The sequence below is a fragment of the Macrobrachium rosenbergii genome, chromosome 59 (assembly GCF_040412425.1).
Source record: "Macrobrachium rosenbergii isolate ZJJX-2024 chromosome 59, ASM4041242v1, whole genome shotgun sequence".
NCBI classification, from domain to species: Eukaryota; Metazoa; Arthropoda; class Malacostraca; order Decapoda; family Palaemonidae; genus Macrobrachium; species Macrobrachium rosenbergii.
In genome coordinates, this window is record NC_089799.1 from 30,318,294 (window position 1) to 30,337,344 (window position 19,051).

General features: G+C 38.0%; 1 protein-coding gene across 6 annotated transcripts in view; it reads left to right on the forward strand.

Annotated features, from left to right (window-relative positions):
* Positions 1 to 426: 426 nt before the first annotated feature.
* jef (major facilitator superfamily domain-containing protein 6 jef) overlaps positions 427 to 19,051 on the forward strand; it is an 89,150-nt gene continuing 70,525 nt past the window's right edge. For 2 of the 6 annotated variants that reach the window (XM_067102432.1, XM_067102434.1), the window contains exon 1: positions 602 to 1,604. In XM_067102432.1, the coding sequence (XP_066958533.1) occupies positions 1,147 to 1,604 (458 nt within the window). In that variant the 5' untranslated portion in view covers positions 602 to 1,146. Of the gene's footprint in view, positions 1,605 to 15,553; positions 15,847 to 19,051 lie in introns of those variants that run through there. The other 4 variants (XM_067102431.1, XM_067102433.1, XM_067102437.1 and 1 more) reach the window with 4 other exon arrangements.

Here is a 19,051-nt window from a genome sequence, read left to right on the forward strand (position 1 = left end):
ACAATTTGGCTGGGTTTTGATTTTATATGGAGATTCAATTGTTATGATTATTTTATGATATTATACAGATTTATTTTGAGAAAATATGTAATTCTAGAATAGGGCATGAATGTAGTGCTGGAATCCTAAAAGTTCGATTTCCACCAAAAGAAAAGGAATATGGAACAGCGTACACTAACTAAACGGTCAGAAAATATAGAATATTCCAATTGCATACAAAAGTGCTTTATCGAATTTCACGCGAATGGCGTGTCCCAGTTTGTTCTCCGTATGTGTGTGCATCAGTTTTGTTTCCATTGATGGAATAACTTGCAAGAGTGTAAATTGCTTCCCCGCAGCGGGAAAGGAAAGTCGCCCGTACTGCACGTGACCAGGAGTGTCAAGACTGGGTTTCACCTCGTCTATTGATTCTCGTCGCTCGTTGCCAGAGCTCACAGCATTTTTCTTGTTACTCCTGTCCCCCCGTGTACTTTCGTGATGTCATGGATTGCATGCTGTGTTAATATGCTTATCTACGGCTCTAAAATAGTCGAATGAAGTGCATTTCATATTCTAGTGATTATCAAGATAAGCGTAACAGTGCGCTTGCGCTATAACAGCTGTATTCTCCGATAGTGACGAGCGAGAGTTTTAGCCAGCGGAGAGAGGAGAGGACGCCACTCGTTCGTGGAAAGGCTCTGTATTTCGCCGTGATTAAAACACGATTCTTTATTATAACGGAGTAGTCTATGGTTGACCGCATACAAAACTGAATAATGTAGTAGCCAGGGCTTGAAAGCGGGTGTCACGTGCGACCTGGCTTTTTCTCCAGAACCATTTTTTTTTTTTCAAAACACCCACCAACCGTCACCCTCTCTCACTCTCTAAGATCTGGTATCGACCGACTCTCTGTGTGTGTGACGGTTTACCACTCATTTTTTTCATTCGATTTTGTTGCAATTATCAACGTTTCATCGGCCGTATAAATCACTCGCTCCTGCTGTCACTGGTGTTGAAGTGCGTTCCATGTTTGACTTTCAGGTGCCTTTAGTGAGATAATCCTCTCCCTTTGTTGTGATTGAGCCGAGAGAGATCACCTACTTCACTCTGTGATCTGGTCGTCTGCCTATAGCGTCGTACTAGCCGAAGTCCATTCAGAACATAAAAATGGATTCAGTAAGGAACGACAACTATCAGGGGGGATACAGCATGGAGCAACAGCAATCCCAGGGGCAAGGCCAGTTTTACATAGGGTCTGATCAAGGCCCCGGTCCCGATCAAACCCAGAGTGCTCGACCACTTGCTCCAGGGGCAAGGCCCTACGTGGATCCAGAAGCTCAAGGAGAAGTGGATCCCAATGCCTACCCAGAGCCGAAGGAATCCACCCACAAAATTCGTGGGCGATCTGACATTTTGGACATGTTCTGCAATAATGTCAACCAAGAGCTCTTGATCGCCAAGACTTTTTACTTCTTCTTCTTCTCTGCCTTCGGATCCCTGTTCCCGCTAATGGCCGTTTACTTCAAACAAATGGGCATGAATCCCTCCCAAACGGGTATCCTCATTGGTATCAGGCCTTTCGTCGAGTTCATCGCTGCCCCATTTTGGGGTTCCATCGCGGACAGGTAAGCATAATTGGTCCTGGAATCGAAGGGCTTCGATCGAACCCTCTATGAGCAATAATGTCTCTGGATACCTAATATAAGTCATGTATACTTTTGCCTGCTGTGAAATTTGACCCGGATATTGACTCAATATTTAGCGTTTCTCTATTGATTTGACATTTAGCTTTGTTTTTTTTTTTATGCGGAGTGATGGCGTAAACATGTCATTATTTTTTTTTTTAGAGTTTTCAAGTGCTGTTGATAACTCATTTATAATAATAAAATAATTGGTGAACACTTTTTCGACATCAGTAACAAAGCAGATACTGATTTCTATTGCATTATTTTGATTACTCTCTCAGAGTGTTATTATTATATTTCCCAATCTAAATGTCATTGAAGTTTTATGGTTATCCGAGATCATAATGATTATAATGCTTCTTAAAAATGCAGTTATATACAAGATGATGGAAGAGAGTTAAAATTATTGACATTTTAGTCACAGATGATCGTTTTCTTAATTATCCATTTCTCTCGTTCCTTTTGCCAAGTCTGGACTCGCAAAAAGTACACTGATCGTTAAAAAAAATCCTATTTTACTGCCGGACAGCAAAGGAATGGAAAGTTAAGGAAAATATTCTATTCTTTATTTATTGCGTAGAAAGTTTGGCCGTACTAGTTAGTGGTCACTAAACAATCATTGCAGGAACACCAAAACATCTAAATGATTAAGTAAGGCAGTAAATGATAAGTATTAGGGGGTCATTAATGTATTTAGTTCATTTCTTTGCTGAACTTTCTCGACCGGGCCACTTCCTCTGCTTCACCGCACTCTCAGATTACTAAAATCTAAGAGCCCTTACATAGCTTAAATCTCAGCTTGGGTTGGACACTACGGAGCCCGTTGCTTGGCCGAGGGAGATGGGAGAGACTGTCGTACAGCGGAAATGAGAAGAACGGGGAATACCCATTAACCATTCATTGTGACCGCTGAAATGGTCTTTGAAAACCAGGATTGGTTGAGTTACTGGTTTTTGTGCGCTGGCGTTGTAGCAACTACATTCAAGACCTAGAAAAGGAATTGGGAAAGGGTTCGTTAGGGACTCGGCTGGATCGATAATATGGATTATATGAGTAGGCAAAGGCATTTCCCCTCTGCCGCTGTCAACCACATTTCTTTAAACTTTTTTCTTTTATGATTTACCTTCATTCTCGCAGTTCTTGCTGTAATGACTCTCTTTCCCTCCATCCCCTCACCCTCCCCATCTCTCTCTCTCTCTCTCTCTCTCTCTCTCTCTCTCTCTCTCTCTGTAATCTTGTTTTCGAATAATTTCAAATATTACTTTTCTTGGTGTGTCAATTCTCTCTCTTGTTATTATTTTGTAAATATTAGTTTACATCTTCCCATTTTTATACTTTCTTGTGCATTATTTCATACTTAAAAACACACAGATTTCCATGACGATTATTTATTTGCTTATTTAAGTGTTTTTTTTTTTATTCCATTATCGATCTATTATCCTAAAATCTTTTCCAGTTCGGTGTCTTGAAAAAGACCAGATATTTATAGTTTGTTTTAACCAGTTATTGCCATGTTGTAAATATTGCAATCTTCATCTTTTCATCATTCTTTCTACTCTTTTGTTTGCACTAACCCTTTCATCCTTTTATGCAGTAATTGATTTAGCTCACGAAGCAGTTTTATTCTTCAGTTTTCCCTGCAATTTCGATCGCTGATACACCGTCCTCTTCCGTTTTCTTTTCCACTGCAATCTTTTGATGCTCTATTTCAGTTATTGTTTTAGTTTCGCGGCCTTGTTACTCCCGTTCTATTTTTCCTTTCTATATTTTTTTTCCAAAATGTTTATTTTCTACTTTATTTTCGTTCTCTTTCCCAAAGCAAACGCTTATTTTATCGTTTCATTTCGCGGACAACCTTTTGTTCTGTGATTTTTCTTCCTCTCTTAATCACTTACGGTTTTGTCCCTTTCCGTTTTATATTAACTCTGTGTAAAATCCCTTCTAACTAACTGCAAAGTTTCGTTGCATGATTACTGTACTGTGTTTTGGCAATTCCATCAGATAAATCCGGGTTGTTATATCAAGAGTATGGAATATTTTGGGAATGATGTTAGATTAATAGCTCCCGACATATAAGATACGACGTGCGATGAAGCAAGCTTTGAACTATTCACGATATAGCAGGAAAATATTTTTCTCTGAATTTGAAAGGAAGTGGACATAAAGCAACGTCTATTCAGCCATAAAATGAGGTCCTCGAAGCAGAGTATTGAGCGCATACGGAGGTCGCTCACCCGCGTAACCTCCTTAACTGTATTTCCACTATACAGAAAGAGGATTTTACTGATAGGTCCTTGCCCTATTTTGTTTGTCGTCACTCTAGATAGAATACCTCCTTATGTCCGTTTGTTGGAGATGGCTGGAGAGAGGATTTTGCTGGTTAAGGGCATTCACTTGTCTCAACGGTACTGGGAACAATTCCGAATATATAAGTTGCACATCACTGGAGCAGTCAATCCATTACGTTAAGAGTCCTGGCATTCAGCGTAAAGTCCTGGAAGGCTGCAAATTATATTTCTCCACTTAAAACGCGGTAATTCTGACGAATCAGGTAAACTTTACCCTGTATATTGTGAATTCATTCATCACACTTTACTCGGGTTAAATGATGGATCCTCCTTAAATGAAATCCATTTACCGGCTGTTAAGTTCTTGAGCACTTAATGAATTAATATTGATGTTATCGCCCTCGAAGTCTTGTTTTTGGAGTTTCTATGTCAAGTATAATCGTTATCATTTTGCCTCAGAGTGTAGAATCTTGGTTCAAGTCAAATGCTTCTGCAGAGGCATCGTTGACTTGTCAAGATTTTGTAGCAAAGGCGGTCTACGCTGCCAATAGCAGTTAACTTGCTTCAAAGCTGTACTGCAGGATGAGAAGGCACTATATTTCAGTCTTAACACTATCTCGAATTAGTTACCAAACATCACGACTATCCAACTTCCATGACCGTATGTCAAAATCGTGTTATTTATTTTCCAAAATATACCTTCAGTCTTATGGAACAACCCAGAAGGCCATGTTTGCCAGGGAAGCCTCAAAGGAGTAGACTGCTCGCAAACGGAAATTCGTAAGAAAAAGAATGACGAAATTACATTGAAATAAAAAATGGTGAATTTAAGGGCAAAGAAGTTAATTTTTTTCTGGCTTTGCTCTTAATGACATCAGCAAAATATGCTAAAACCGACTCAGAAACGCTTGTCTCATATTTCACTGCCTTGCTCATTAGAATGCGATGTACATTTTTAACTCATTCACATTCTCACTGTCATATGGCCCCTGTCCTTTCCTCATATACATAGAATCATTACTCTCTCTCTCTCTCTCTCTCTCTCTCTCTCTCTCTCTCTCTCTCTCTCTCTCTCTCTCTCTCTCTCTCTCTTCCTTCAAGTATTCCTTTGTACACTACTCTTTTCATAGTTATTGTATCTCTCAAAAGTTCTCCTCACTTGGTTGTATGGAGATCCAGAATGAAAGAATAGTTTTATATTTTCCTTCTCTAACAGCTAATATGAAAGAAACTATCGACGTTTAGGCCATGTCGGCCGATGTCGAACATGTGGGCTTTGAGAGCCCACCCTCGTAAGATGGTAATTCTCGGGATTTGTCATCTTACTAAAGTCGTGGTCGACTTAAGGTGGCGTCACACAAGCAAGCTTCTGTTCTGTTGAGGTCTCGCCTTTGAAGTTTGTTACGAATGGCCGTGTTTCTTGTCCTGTGTTGGAGACAAACCAAAGTCGAGCATGTCTGTATTTGTGTGGCATCGCCTCACCGAATATACGTGAGGTCAAAATTGCCTCAATAAAAAACAACTATTGCCACTTTATTTGGCGGCAAGACACCAAGAAACGTGTTCTTTTTACATTATGATATAATACCGAATAAAATAACTCGACGTGGAAGTCAACATTAAATTTTATGATAGACAAAGACTGATGAAAATCGTTTAGACTATCAAGGGAAAAGAAAAATAGACAAATCCGAGAAGAAGCAAGGCTGGAGTCAAGCTCTGATCAATAAGAAGAGTAGAAAGAAGGCGAGGGAAGGGGTGTGTAGGATCTGGTTGCGTTCGTTGATGGCATCGGTCGATGGAACATTTTTCCCGTAATTATGTTTGTCACTGGACCTTTTTCCCCTCGCACGGACTGCACACTTAATTCGTGAGGACATTAGTTGTACTATTTTCCACTCTGGGTTTTTTACTAGGGAGTGATATTTATTATTCAAAGACCGTGCAGTGCTCTCTCTCTCTCTCTCTCTCTCTCTCTCTCTCTCTCTCTCTCTCTCTCTCTCTCTCTCTCTCTGTTATATACGTAAACCGGAAATATGATATTGGACAAGCTTTCAGTAATATACCTAAATTCCTATTCCGAAATTCTAAGCGTTGTAGATTATGTAAAGAACCTTTCTAATCGATGATATAAAAAGAAATTATTACTGCAATGATCATATCTACTAAAATGAACAGTATGTCGCTATCTAATACATACGCAAGCGCACATGCACACATTTATATGCGTAAACACACACACACATATATGTTTATATATACCATTGCCCCTTAGGTGGGATAGTTCCAGGTGTTACCCGTTCATTCCTAAGCTAGAAATATTGGGTGGGGTTACAAGTCCCACACCACTGTTGTCAAAGATTGTGGGCCTCTTATGTTCTGACAGTATTTAGCTTTTACTGTCATCCACCAAAGAACTGACCAGCCCCAACTTGCTCCACTTCGCCGACCGAAAGGCCAGCTATTGCGAAACTGGTATAACACACACAAACATATATATAATTCTAAAGAGAAAAACTAGAGGAAATAAGCCTCATCCTTTAACTGCTGAGTCATGTATGAGCGGATGAACTGCCAATTTTCCCATAAGCAGAGAGTCAGTCTCCTACACACAAGTTTCCATTCACCTGTAGCTTGCGCGCATTCCTGAGCTTCCTTTATATTAACACCTTCCCTTCCACTTCCTCTTCTACACCATCCTTCTTCCTCTCCTCCTTCCTCCCAACACTTTTGTAAACTCTTTTCCCCAACCTGTCGACCTCTATTCTCTCCTCATGACCAAATCGTCTGAAATTAATTCTTACCTATCTTCCCACCTTGCATTACCCGTTTTACGACCTCTTTGCATCGCTGCCTTTCTCAACCTTTTAGTCAGTTCTCTTCCAAATATACTACTCAAGCAAGTCATCTTATCAAGTTGAACCTTCTTTCTTTAATTGCATTCAACTTCTCCACTTCATTTCCATAAAGTACAGTTGCCTCAAGAAACAGATTATGCTTTCCAACTTTGGTTTCCATAAACTTTTTTTTTTTTTTTACCCGTTTACCTTTTTTGATAATGTATTTTGTGTCACAACTATTCTCTCAACCAATCCCATTCTGTTACATTTACTTCTAAATACCTGTGAGAATCAGCCATATTTTTTCACCATCCGCTATTACTCCATTGCTACTTCTTCCAGGCTTCCATTTCATTCGCAGCATTGTTCATACTCACGCTCACTGTCTCCTCATCATACTCACGCTCACTGTCTCCTCATACCAACACTTTCTAACTCTTTCACACGTCTCTGGAGTTTCTCTTCATTATCCACACTATAACATGAAGCAGCCATCCCACACTCCACGTCCGATCTGCGTATCGAACAATTTCACATATTTGGTCTAATGTCCTTTCCCTAGCCTTTCGCATTATTTCATCCGTAAGGACATCAAATACCAAGGATGCATAACGCATACTTATCTCAGACCCACTTTTGTACCAGACCAATAAGTTCCCCGTCTGCATATTCCGATGTACCCTTCGCTTTGATCACAAAACCTTTAAATCGTTCTCAACAAATTACCTTTTATACCATGCATCCTCGGCAACCTAAAAGCTGTATCTGTCACTTCTTTCATCTGCTTTTTTTTATAGGTCACGATAACCAAACGCGGCCTTTTCCGCACCTCTCAAATTTCTCAAAATTTTTTAATTTTATATATATATCTTCTTCTTCTTTTAACGTGCTTTTTTCCCATTTTTGTATGGTATATATATATATATATATATATATATATATATATATATACACACACACACAGTATACATACCCTGTATAAGTATGTAGGATGAAAGTACCTTGGCCTGATATTTTGGACGCTACGCAGGGTTTTCAGGATTGGGACTTAATTGCTAAACTCTCACTTATATAATTGTCGTATTTTATCACCAAAATTATATGGTAAAAAAGTGACGCATAGATTCTAAATTTATAAGGAGCAATAAAATCAATCGATGCTAAGTGAAACACGAAACACAATGACCGTAGAATTACTTTTGTGGATCGAATTGTTGCAACTCTGAAATACATGTTTCAGCCTCGGTTTTTGAGAGGCTTGCTGGGTGATAAATCAGCAACGCAAAGGTTGGGTCTATTCAGTTATCGGTTGGGTGACAATTAAGAATTGTCTGACATCTTCGGTAAGTAAGTTCACTGACCTTCCGTTGAGGAGGGTATGGGGCTATTAATATCATCTCAGTAATTCAAGGAGCTACCATATCTAAGCGGGAAAGGCGTGTAGTTATATATATATATATATATATATATATATATATATATATATATATATATATATATATATATATATATATATATATATATGTGTGTGTGTGTGTGTGTGTGTATAATACACACAAATAAATACATTATACATGTATACGTGTGTGTGTGTGTGTGCGTGAACTCGTATTTAATAATAGATCAATAGGTACAAGCATCGTTCGCGTGTGGACATAGTTATTCAGTGTTATTGTTTATTCTCGTCTAAGTAAACTCTCGACTAATTAAATATCTTTTCGTTTTTGGAACCGTCTCTTGTTCATGAAAAACAGCTTTCAGTTTCACATCTGACCCGCCTCTCACCTCAGGCTCCCTTTGTTTAGGGGACTCGTCATGGGCGTGGGCGGTGCGCGAGTGTACGCCCACACATGATCCCACGTCTCATTCCTGCCGCACCCATCCGCCAAGGCATTTTCTCTTTAGATTTTTGCCCCTCGTGGATTGAGGACTATGGTGGGAGGATGACTGAAATGTTCCTTGGCTTTCTGTTATCACTGCGCATGCGTGGGAGTGTGTCTTGCTGTAAGGATAAGTAGTGGTAACTGCCTCGTAATATGAGGCTTTCGTGAAGAAAGGGTTTGAAAGTTTTTCTTAGTTCCGAAGTCCACAAGACTGTACCAAATTAATTTGAAGGTAGTCACGAAATAGACTCAGGGTATCAGTAAATATAAGCTTTTCATTTAATAAACTGGGAGTGATGATTTGCTAGATTTTTCTGGAAAGTTACTATTTATTTGTGAGTTGTTTGGTATTCTGTTCATATGAGTTATGATTTGAAATAAATCAAAAGGCTATAAAATTTCTGACAAATGAGGAAGTGTGAAACAAGTATAATATAGTAGTTGTTGTACTCAGATACATATACATATGATTACACGTGTTGATAATAAATAAAAATAACTAGGGGTGTATGAATAAGTGACAGCATTGCACTTCATCGAGAAACATAAAAACATGAGCGTACCGAGCGGTACGTAATTGTAAGTTACAGCACTGTAATTACTTTGGTGACCTCTCACGCAAAAGACATTCCATGCTTTTTTTCATAGCCACCGTTGAAGAGATTTTATTCAGCCGATGAGAATTGTTGAAGAATGTGGCAGATTTTATGAACCATTGTTAACACCTGACTTCCTCCTCCTTCTTACTTGAATGCCTGCATAAGAGGGAGCAGCGAGCGAAGGTTAAAGAGTGGAGTCAGACCGTGAAGTTTTCTAAAAGGATCAGGGCATATTGAAGCAGGCAAAGATTTACAAAGCTTGGAGTTAGTAAAAAAAAATTGCCTAACCAATTAAGCTAGAGGATGCTGATCTCCACAAAAGTTAGTTAATATATTTTTTCAGATGGCTGAGCAGACGAAATTGGCTCACGTTTGGAGTTAATATACAAACTAAATTACTTTATTGTTGATTGCTGGAACCAGAAAGACCTGATGACTGAAAAAAATTTGAGGTTTTTGCGTTTTCATTCTAGGCTCAGGTATTTTAGATTTTTCTTGTTCTTTCTCTAAAAAATAACAAGTGCGGGAAAACAGCACGTCCATGCATAAATTCATGCGCATTATTTTTGCATTCCTGGAATAAAACAGAGCGAGTTAAGAGTGTCAGTCCTTGAAAGAAATGCCGTAATCAACTCGTCCAGCCACAAGGAATTATGTAATGTGGGTATACACACACACATGTATATACATATGTATATATATCTGTATGTATATGTACATACACACACCTATATAAATATACTCGTATATGAATGAATATATATATATATATATATATATATATATATATATATATATATATATATATATATATACACTCGTATATGAATATACATAAGATATATATATATATATGTATGTGTGATTATGCATATATACATAGGGTATGTATGTACAGTATATACGTACATATCCTAACTACTGAGTCGTGGCTGAATCTCTGCAGAAAACCTGTGCCACATTAGTTGTTTCAAACACACACACACACAAAAGGTTCATAAGTAGCCAATCGAACCCCTAATGAACACACTTCACTATTCACCTTTATCTTGCAGGGTATAAGACACCTTCCTTCCCTATACCTCTTTTACATCTTTCCAGCACTCTCTTGATCTTCCTTTCATCCTCCCTCCCAATTCCTCTTTATTGAAAACTCTTGCCAACAATTTATCGCCCGCCATTCCTCTCGAGTGGCCGGACTGTCTTAAAGCACCCAGACCCTTCTTTCACCACGCTAGTCTTAACCACCTTTTCTGTGCTTTCCATCATTTCCCTTCCTCTCGTCTCTGTTTATGCTACACATATTAAACAAATACTTCATTTTAAGTTTCAACTGTTTTTTTTACCTCCACTCAACGTCCAGACTTCACTCTCATGAAGAAGACTTTGCTCAGTAAATCTTTCATACTTTCCTAACTTTGCCTCTATCTCTAGTCTCATCCCTGTCTTCTGCGCACAACTTGCCACCTTTCTTCCTTCACTTGCTGTCTTCTCTCATCCTGCTATCATCCTTTACTGTTACTCCAGAGTACGAAGGAACCACATCCTTTTCCGGGTACGTTGTGCCTTTTTTTGGTTTCCATTTGCCTTATAACTTTGCTCTTACCCACCTCTCTCTCAACTTTCTCTTTTGCAAACACTTTCAAACTCGTTCTGTAGTTTCTGCTGTTTTTCTTCATTTCCAATCACCATTGTGTCATCCGTAACCATTACCAGTTACACATAACTTACAAGTATACTTTTAACTTACAAGTATACTTACACGACTCATATTCTTATCCTAAGACCGTACTTACGGATAACTTAAATTCTCACACATACACAGACACACACCCATATATATATATATATATATATATATATATATATATATATATATATATATATATATATATATATGGTGACAGTTGGGGAGACATGATACAACCACCCACCCCCTGCAAGCAGGTTTATCCGCCCCGGGTGGGGTCGGGGTAGGTAGGGGAACGGGAAGGTAGGGAAGACGTCCACGGTCCTCCCGCAAACCTGTTTGTCCGCCCTGGGAGGGGGTGGGGTAGGTAGGAGATCTGGAGGGTAGAAGAGACAGCAGCGCCGAGTTCCAGCGCGCGTAGCATGAGCCAACAAGCTCGTCTATATAATGGGCATGTCTAAAAATTTTAGGTATTCTGTTTACTAATAAATTAGGTAAATTAATTTCAGCTTTCACTCTGCTTGTTGATGTAACTCCTTGGTCCCTATGAACTTATTATGGAAGTAAATGCAAGTAATTTTAGCTTTCATTTGGTAATAACACGAGCTGTAATTGAAAGAAACATGCTGGGAATACAAAGCATATTTGACATTTCGTTGCTGTAGACAGCGTAATTTCTGCTCCATCCCCCATTTCTCTAGAATACGTTTTGATGGTTCTATTCCTTCCCTTACGCTTTTCTTTTAGTCTACCTCTCCTGTTCGTGCGTTCCTTTGAAACTGAAATCGTCTTCTAATGTTGGTACCCAGTCACGAATTACGCTTATTTCATTCACTGGTTCTGCTCTTACATGCATAGTGAAACGAAAATTAACGTACTTAGAAAAGTTTATCTCCAAGACAAAGCTACTTTCTATCCCTCATAGGTACTATTACGGCCCATCCAGAGTTGCTTCAAGGAATTCAGTAATCTTCGGGTTGCGAGGACATCTTGACTGCTTTCCTGCTTATTGATTAGCTTCTGAATCACCTTCCTGCTGCTGTTAGCCTTGATTCTCTTCATCCTCAATCCTTTACGGTGCGGGCCATCGCTCTTTTGGGTTAAGGCCTGATAGCTGGCAATCCATTAAGTTTTCCCTTTTTTCACTGGCCCTCAGCTGGATAAGAGCATTAAATACACACACACACACACATCTATATATATATATATATATATATATATATATATATATATATATATATATATATTGGATAAGAAGATTCCATGCCCTCACTGAATAAAACAGCATCCAGTGGTTCTGAGATATTGCACTTCTATCCCATAATATGATGATATATCCTTCAAAAGAAGGCATCGTGCTTACCCCATATGAAAAATGGGAAAAAGCACGTTAAACGAAGAAGAAGATAAAAGACAAGCTCTCCCATAGCATTAAGGTCCCAGAGGAACATAAAATGTTAGCAAAGTGACTGTTATTGTTACAAAGAATGTTTCACATTCTCTCTCGCTTTCCGCATGTGGGCAAGTATATCCAAACATACATAACTTTCTAATCAAAGACAAAATATAACCACCATGCTCTTCGGTTTTGCAACTTTTGTAACATGAATTCTAATTCACATATCTCCGGCTATTGCAGAGGAAAGATAGATTAAAGAATTGTTTTCTCTCTGTCTTTAATATTCCATCTCGTGTGGCAGATAAGAAAGGCAAAGGCTTCTTGAAGTAATTCGTTAAAAGACCATAATTACTCTCTTCATTTTTACTGGTAATTTCATTAGGACAAAGTTTTACGACTTTGTGTAAAACTTGACCTACTTGCCCATTTTGAGGATCATCCTTATTGTCTAGATGCAAATTGTGGGCGCTAATTACCTTCGTGCTGTGCTGTGCTGTGTAACAACCATTTCTGTTGAAAAAAATTCTGGGACTTAGTATTGTAAAAAAATTTTTTTTGGGGGGGTGTTTATTTTACATCGTTCGTTCACCAGTCTTTTGAGTGCGATCTCGTGTGTGTGTGTGTGTGTGTGTGTGTGTGTGTGTGTGTGTGTGTTCCCTTAACGTTAAATATTATATTTGTAAAGAACCTGAAGGCCCTCAGATGGCCGAGTTCTTTCTTCATTGACAGTTAAAATACAGCTGGAGCCTTGTTGCTTGGCAGCTACTTGGTAAATGCTATTTTCTAAATATATCAAAATATTTTCAATATTTCTATGAAATGAATCAACAGATAAACTTTGTTTTATCATAACAGACTGTAGTTAAGACTGCTCACAAATATTTCTGTATCCCTAATATATACAGTATAACTATCTATTTATCTATCAGTCTATATATAATTTCCAGGATATTGTGATTTGGTCTTTGACCTACGACCAACTTAACCATATGTTCAATATTAGTTAACTGGCTGGTATTTGAATTACAATACTAACAATCTAATTGATCGAATATTTGAAGTGAAAAGAGGCAGCCGGTTGTAAAGATAATACATTGATATTTTATTATTATTATTATTATTATTATTATTATTATTATTATTATTATTATTAATAGAAATATAATTGAATGGGCAGATAAGATATAAATGTATTTGTGGTTACAGGTTCTTAAAAGTATTTAAAATAAGCATGTAAGAACGATTTGGGAATATTAACAGGAGTACCTTCTACAACTAATATCAATTTAAAGAATTTCAAAAGTAAATTAGTAAGAAAAAAAAAATTCTATTCCATAGTAACAACATGGATTTTTTTAAGTGTCTGACTCTAGAGTCTGCCAACAGTAAGACACTACGTCGATCAGACAAGCAGTAGGACCTCCTACTGGCGCCGTTAGGCTTCCGGAGATTGAAGTCTCTTGTTTCTGACATTTCACCATGAGGAGTTTATCGCTTTACTGTATAATTATATTAACACTCGTCATCGCTATAGTGATTTTTTTTTTTGTCCGTATCCCACAGTTTTAGAGAATTGGCAAAACTGGACGTGATGTTATTTATGCCATTCAGTGACGATCGTTCGTATGTTGAGCTGGTAGGAAAATCAGTTTGGTCTAACTTGGCTTTAAAAAACAAAAATCAATATTGTAAAATAACCTACGCTTCAGATGAGAAAATCGATTTATCTCCAGGATTGTCACAGACTATTCTTAATTGTTAGTGTGTCAGGAGCAATTAGCTTGACATGATTATCGAGTAAGTTTATTCACTGACTAATTAAACGCAAATATCATGTCTAACCACTTGGAATTGCTTGTATTTTACTACAGCATTTTCATCAAGAAATTAAACTAGATTTAACCATTATAAAAGAGGAAATTGGAAAACTGCAGTCAGTCAAGGTCAAATTGCGGATATTAATTAATTATTCTAGAAACATTTTTAAATCAAATATGGATTTAAAAAATAAAAATACAGATCAGTCTACCTCTCCGAATGTCGACTTCCAGGATGGGATACTGTCTCTAGCTTTACTAGATGTGGTAACTTTGTGGTGGCAAACGTGAACTGAAATTCAACCCAGAAAGTTTAGACATTTAATCAGAGCTCTCTTTTCAAGTTTAAAATTCAAGACATAGGAGCCCGGTTACCTTGAATTAGAACATATCCCAGTGTGGAAGTCAACTCGTGCTCTGGTCGACCCGTAACCTGTCAGCTCTTACCCTGGTCGACTTCTGTGCCTAATAACGTGGTTACCTAGCCACGAAGTATTGGATAAACGTTTAGGAACTTGTGCATGGTAACGAACATGAGTGAGTTATGCTCTAATACCGCGGAATCCTCTTGCTATTTCTCTAATAACTAAAACATACTGACAAATGATAACTACAGTGCTTATGATCTACAATATACACAAATTTTCAAAACTTTTTTTCAACGCGTTCAAAAAATTCGGTAAAATAAATTACTTTCTGAACGGGTGATATGTTTAAATAACTGACTTATGAAGGTGGATGGCGAGAATAATTTAGAACTCGAGGGAGATATCCTTTTGCACTTAGCTACCCGAATACTTTTGCCTCTCCGGCCACCAATATTTGCAGGAAAGGGGAATATCCAAGAACAAATTATGCGTTTACTTCTGAAGGCATGTATCCCTCCCGCTATACTGGTGAGATGGCGAAGCTTGAATAAAACAAAAACTGAAAACCATTTATTTTTTTAGTGGTAAGTAAAAATGTACTATGCGTTTGACGTGTTAGATGGCCACCAGACGCTTTGGTTTTGGGAATGCAAGGTGAATATCATTCCACATTCCTTTCCAGGGGAATATTTGCTTTTTTCATTTGTACTTTCATCAGAATTTATAATGGAATAACAAAAATCGTAACTTATATGTTTTTTTTCGTTCAAAAGCACTCAGAAATATGTAATTGGTAAAGATTAATTTTTCACATCCCTTGTAAAGAGACCGTGGTCGTAGAGGATATTTGCAATTACGAAATTGCACATGTAATGGAATAAATGAAAAAAGAAATTTATCTGAACACAATTTCAAGTGTATTCAACGTAAATATACCAAGTGGATTAACCTTGAAAATACTAGATGTAGAAAATTTCTTTTGAGAAGAGTTCCCTCTTTTAGGCTAAAACTAAGGTTCACGGCTTATTATCAAAACAGAGGATCCTAACAGGAAGTTTTGCAAAAATCCCCCATCATTTAGTGTTAAGTTACTTTCATTACTGGGTTTTGGTAAACTTCTGACCAAAAAATACGTCGTGATGCAATCCAAGGTGCATTTAGTTCAGCTTCTTCGGGCTTGTGGGTAAATTTCGACGAAAAGCAGGCTATTCCAATAATCCTTGCTTTCGGCTGCCTCATCGACGCGGAACGGGTGTACAGAGGAAACAGAGCAAGAATATTCATGGTGCCGAGGATTAGTGAGTTGTCATAATTCTGTCCTTTGATACCTAACAATTTTCCTCCATTTAGGCTAGCAATTTGGCATACGGCAGACTTGCACCATAGATCAAAACATTAAAAGTTTTCAAGCTTTCAAAGTTCCAGACTGAGTGCTTTGGTCTGACTGGACGTCTTTTTATCGGTTGAAAGTTAAGAACGTGACAGTAAGGTGCATTTAGGCTACGAATGTGGTGTCTTCAATTTTTCACTCGTTTAAATACTGCACGTCAGTGTTGTGTTTGTGCTCGGCTTGGCTCGTCGTATTATTTTTAGTCTTTGGTTCTAGGGTAGGCTATTCAAATTTTTCAAGATAAGCGTAGAGGAGTGTAAAGTTTTGGATTTTTGTACGACTGTGATCGACTGTGGATTTTACCGCAAAACACGTTTCATGGTGCTCTGTGGTGTGTTTCTTCCATGATGTATTCACAGAACTTGGAAAACAAAATGCATTTTCTACTGCGCCTAAATTACAAAAGCCTTGACTAAGACCTAACGGTGTAAGTTCCTTTACCTGTGCCAGCCTAACCTCTCGCCGGTTAACCTAACCCTTAATGAATCTTTAGATACTTTAATGGTGTCAGACTTGCCTCACAATCTTAACCAAGCATAACTTCAGTCCAACCGAACATATTAGATCACAGGCTCTGTAACTTACGTTCTCAAATAGAACCGTTGTCGCTATGCCAGTTATATTCTGTAGCCTTACTGTAAAACGCCACCTCTATTATTGTCATATACTGTAATAGGCTAGTGGCACAGCCTCTAGCCTAACCTGTTAAATTCTAGTTTAATCTGTCAAATACCATCCCTATTGCAATGACAACTTAAAAACTAACACCGTCTTTTTCTATCCCCGTCATTTTTACCAAATCAACCAAAACCTAGTAACTTATGTCCAGGCATCAGTTCCTAACAGTTAAAAATCTAATATCAGTGTAAGTAGCCAAACATTAGGCTCCAACGTAACTCCAGAGTACTCCCACTGCTTTTTTGGGAACTTCCAGTTTGCCAACATTATTTCTACTATAACGTCACAATCTCTGTTTTTTCCCATTGCTGAGAAAAACTATGCTTAAGTCTTTTTGTGAGTAGACACACTTTAAGAAATAAAAGCATGTAAAATGAGACTAGCTACAGAGGTATCCAGAACCTTTTCTGGAGCAAAAGGGCCAAGAGAATCAAAATTTATGGTGACAAAGAATTACTGTAGCTAATGGAACCCTGTTTTTATGGGCATGGCTTCTTTTTATATGCGCGGGGGAAAAAATGCTTTAGATAGTTGACAGTTTTTGAAAATTATTTCGGGTTGTTAATTGATGAAGTGTATTGAGCATTTTCAAAACTTGTTTTAATTTTCTAACTCGTGAAGTAAAATGAACGCATTAAGCAAATGCAGAAGGAACATGTTTACAGGTAGCTAACGAAGAAATATTAGAAATGGGTGATTCAAGGATTTACGTAAGTGAGCGGGTGAACCGAAGTATAATGCAGTGATATAAATATTGCATGTCGAAGGAGAAACTGATTAATAGCAGTGTTTTGAAAAAAAGGGAGACTTTGGATACGGATATGTTAGACGATGGATTGCTGGAAGTGTTACGAAGAAAGGTCATTATGTTTGGGAAGCTCTTGAGGGTACTTAAGGTTGTGTCGAGTGACTACTGACTTGGTACATGTCAGAGGTTCCTCCCGTCTACCAATAAAGGTTTTTTATAAAATTATGTGAAGTAGCCTAGCATTTAGAGTGAGTTACCTTATGATTTTTTTTTCATTTAATCGATAGTCGATTTTTTATAATAAAAACAGAGATAAAAGCGACATGTTCATGCGCAGGTATATAGGCTACAGGATAAAATAGATGTAACAATCGGAAGCGTTATATCGATAGTTCGTGGGTGTCCTGTTGTTGTGACCTATTGAAACGCTGAATATGCAATTGAATGGAATAGAATATTAATATAAATTCTATTGCTTCATTGAACAGTATTACGTCTCATTTGTTTAAACGTAAGTGAAATTTTAATTAGGACTCGGAGCAGATTCATTTTCGCAAGCTGCATCGCTCCCAGAAAGTCGAGGAATATCATTTCAGTCTAACAACATCAACCATACAGCGCGTTAAAGTATTGTTTCTAAATTTAGCCCGAATGTATTGATTAAAGCCAGAAATAGAAGAGATTTGTGCAGAGACGAGGCATCTCTTCTCTTACCCACAGACTCGTGCTTGGATTGGATAATGTGGTGGGAATTTATGGCATTAACCTCAAGAATGCGATGGGAAGTCTACGTGCCTAATGGAGGTTCTCTCTCTCTCTCTCTCTCTCTCTCTCTCTCTCTCTCTCTCTATGTGTGTTAATGTGCATCTGGTGTGTGTGAATCGCGGTTCACTTTCACGAATAAATTAGAATTACGGAATTACATGATAAGACAAAAATTCAGGTGGTATGATGAATTTGTCGTAACCTACATGTGATTCTTACGAAAATAACAGAAAAATTTCCAATTCATTCTGTAAATGTTATTTGGTACCTTCATCGATTCCAAAGGGTTGACACTTGTTCCGATTCTTACATTGCTGGAGGGAGGAAGCCTCGCTTGGTAGCCCTTGAGCGAGAGCAAGATCGCCGTCCTGACGTTTTATATTAGCTATTTTTTGGGAACGTGGCCGGCAGGAGCTTTCTATTTTTAGATCGCTCCAAAGGAGTTCTTGCCTTCCAGCTGGCATCTTGTATTTTTTATTTATTCAGAATCTAAATTTTATAAGGAACCAGATTGAATCAGTTTGGTAGTGAAACCTTAAATTCCTTTTGCAATCCACAATCTTCTGAGCGGAGTATAATTAGACTTAAAAGCTATCTACAAATGTATGATTTAGTTTACTTATGCCACATATCTAATTTATATGCTCCAAAAGGCATATTGTCCTATTGTGTGTAGTTCTTCGGTGGACTGATCGGTATAGTTCTCGGCTAGCAGTCTCCTGGGCCCGCGTTCGAGTCTCCGACCGGCCAGTAAAGAATTAGAGGAATTTATTTCGGGCGATAGAAATTCATTTCTCGGTATAATGTGGTTCGGATTCCACAATAAGCTGTAGGTCCTGTTGCTAGGTAAACCAATTGGTTCTTAGCCACGTAAAATAAGTCTAATCCTTCGGGCCAGCCCTAGGAGAGCTGTTAATCAGCT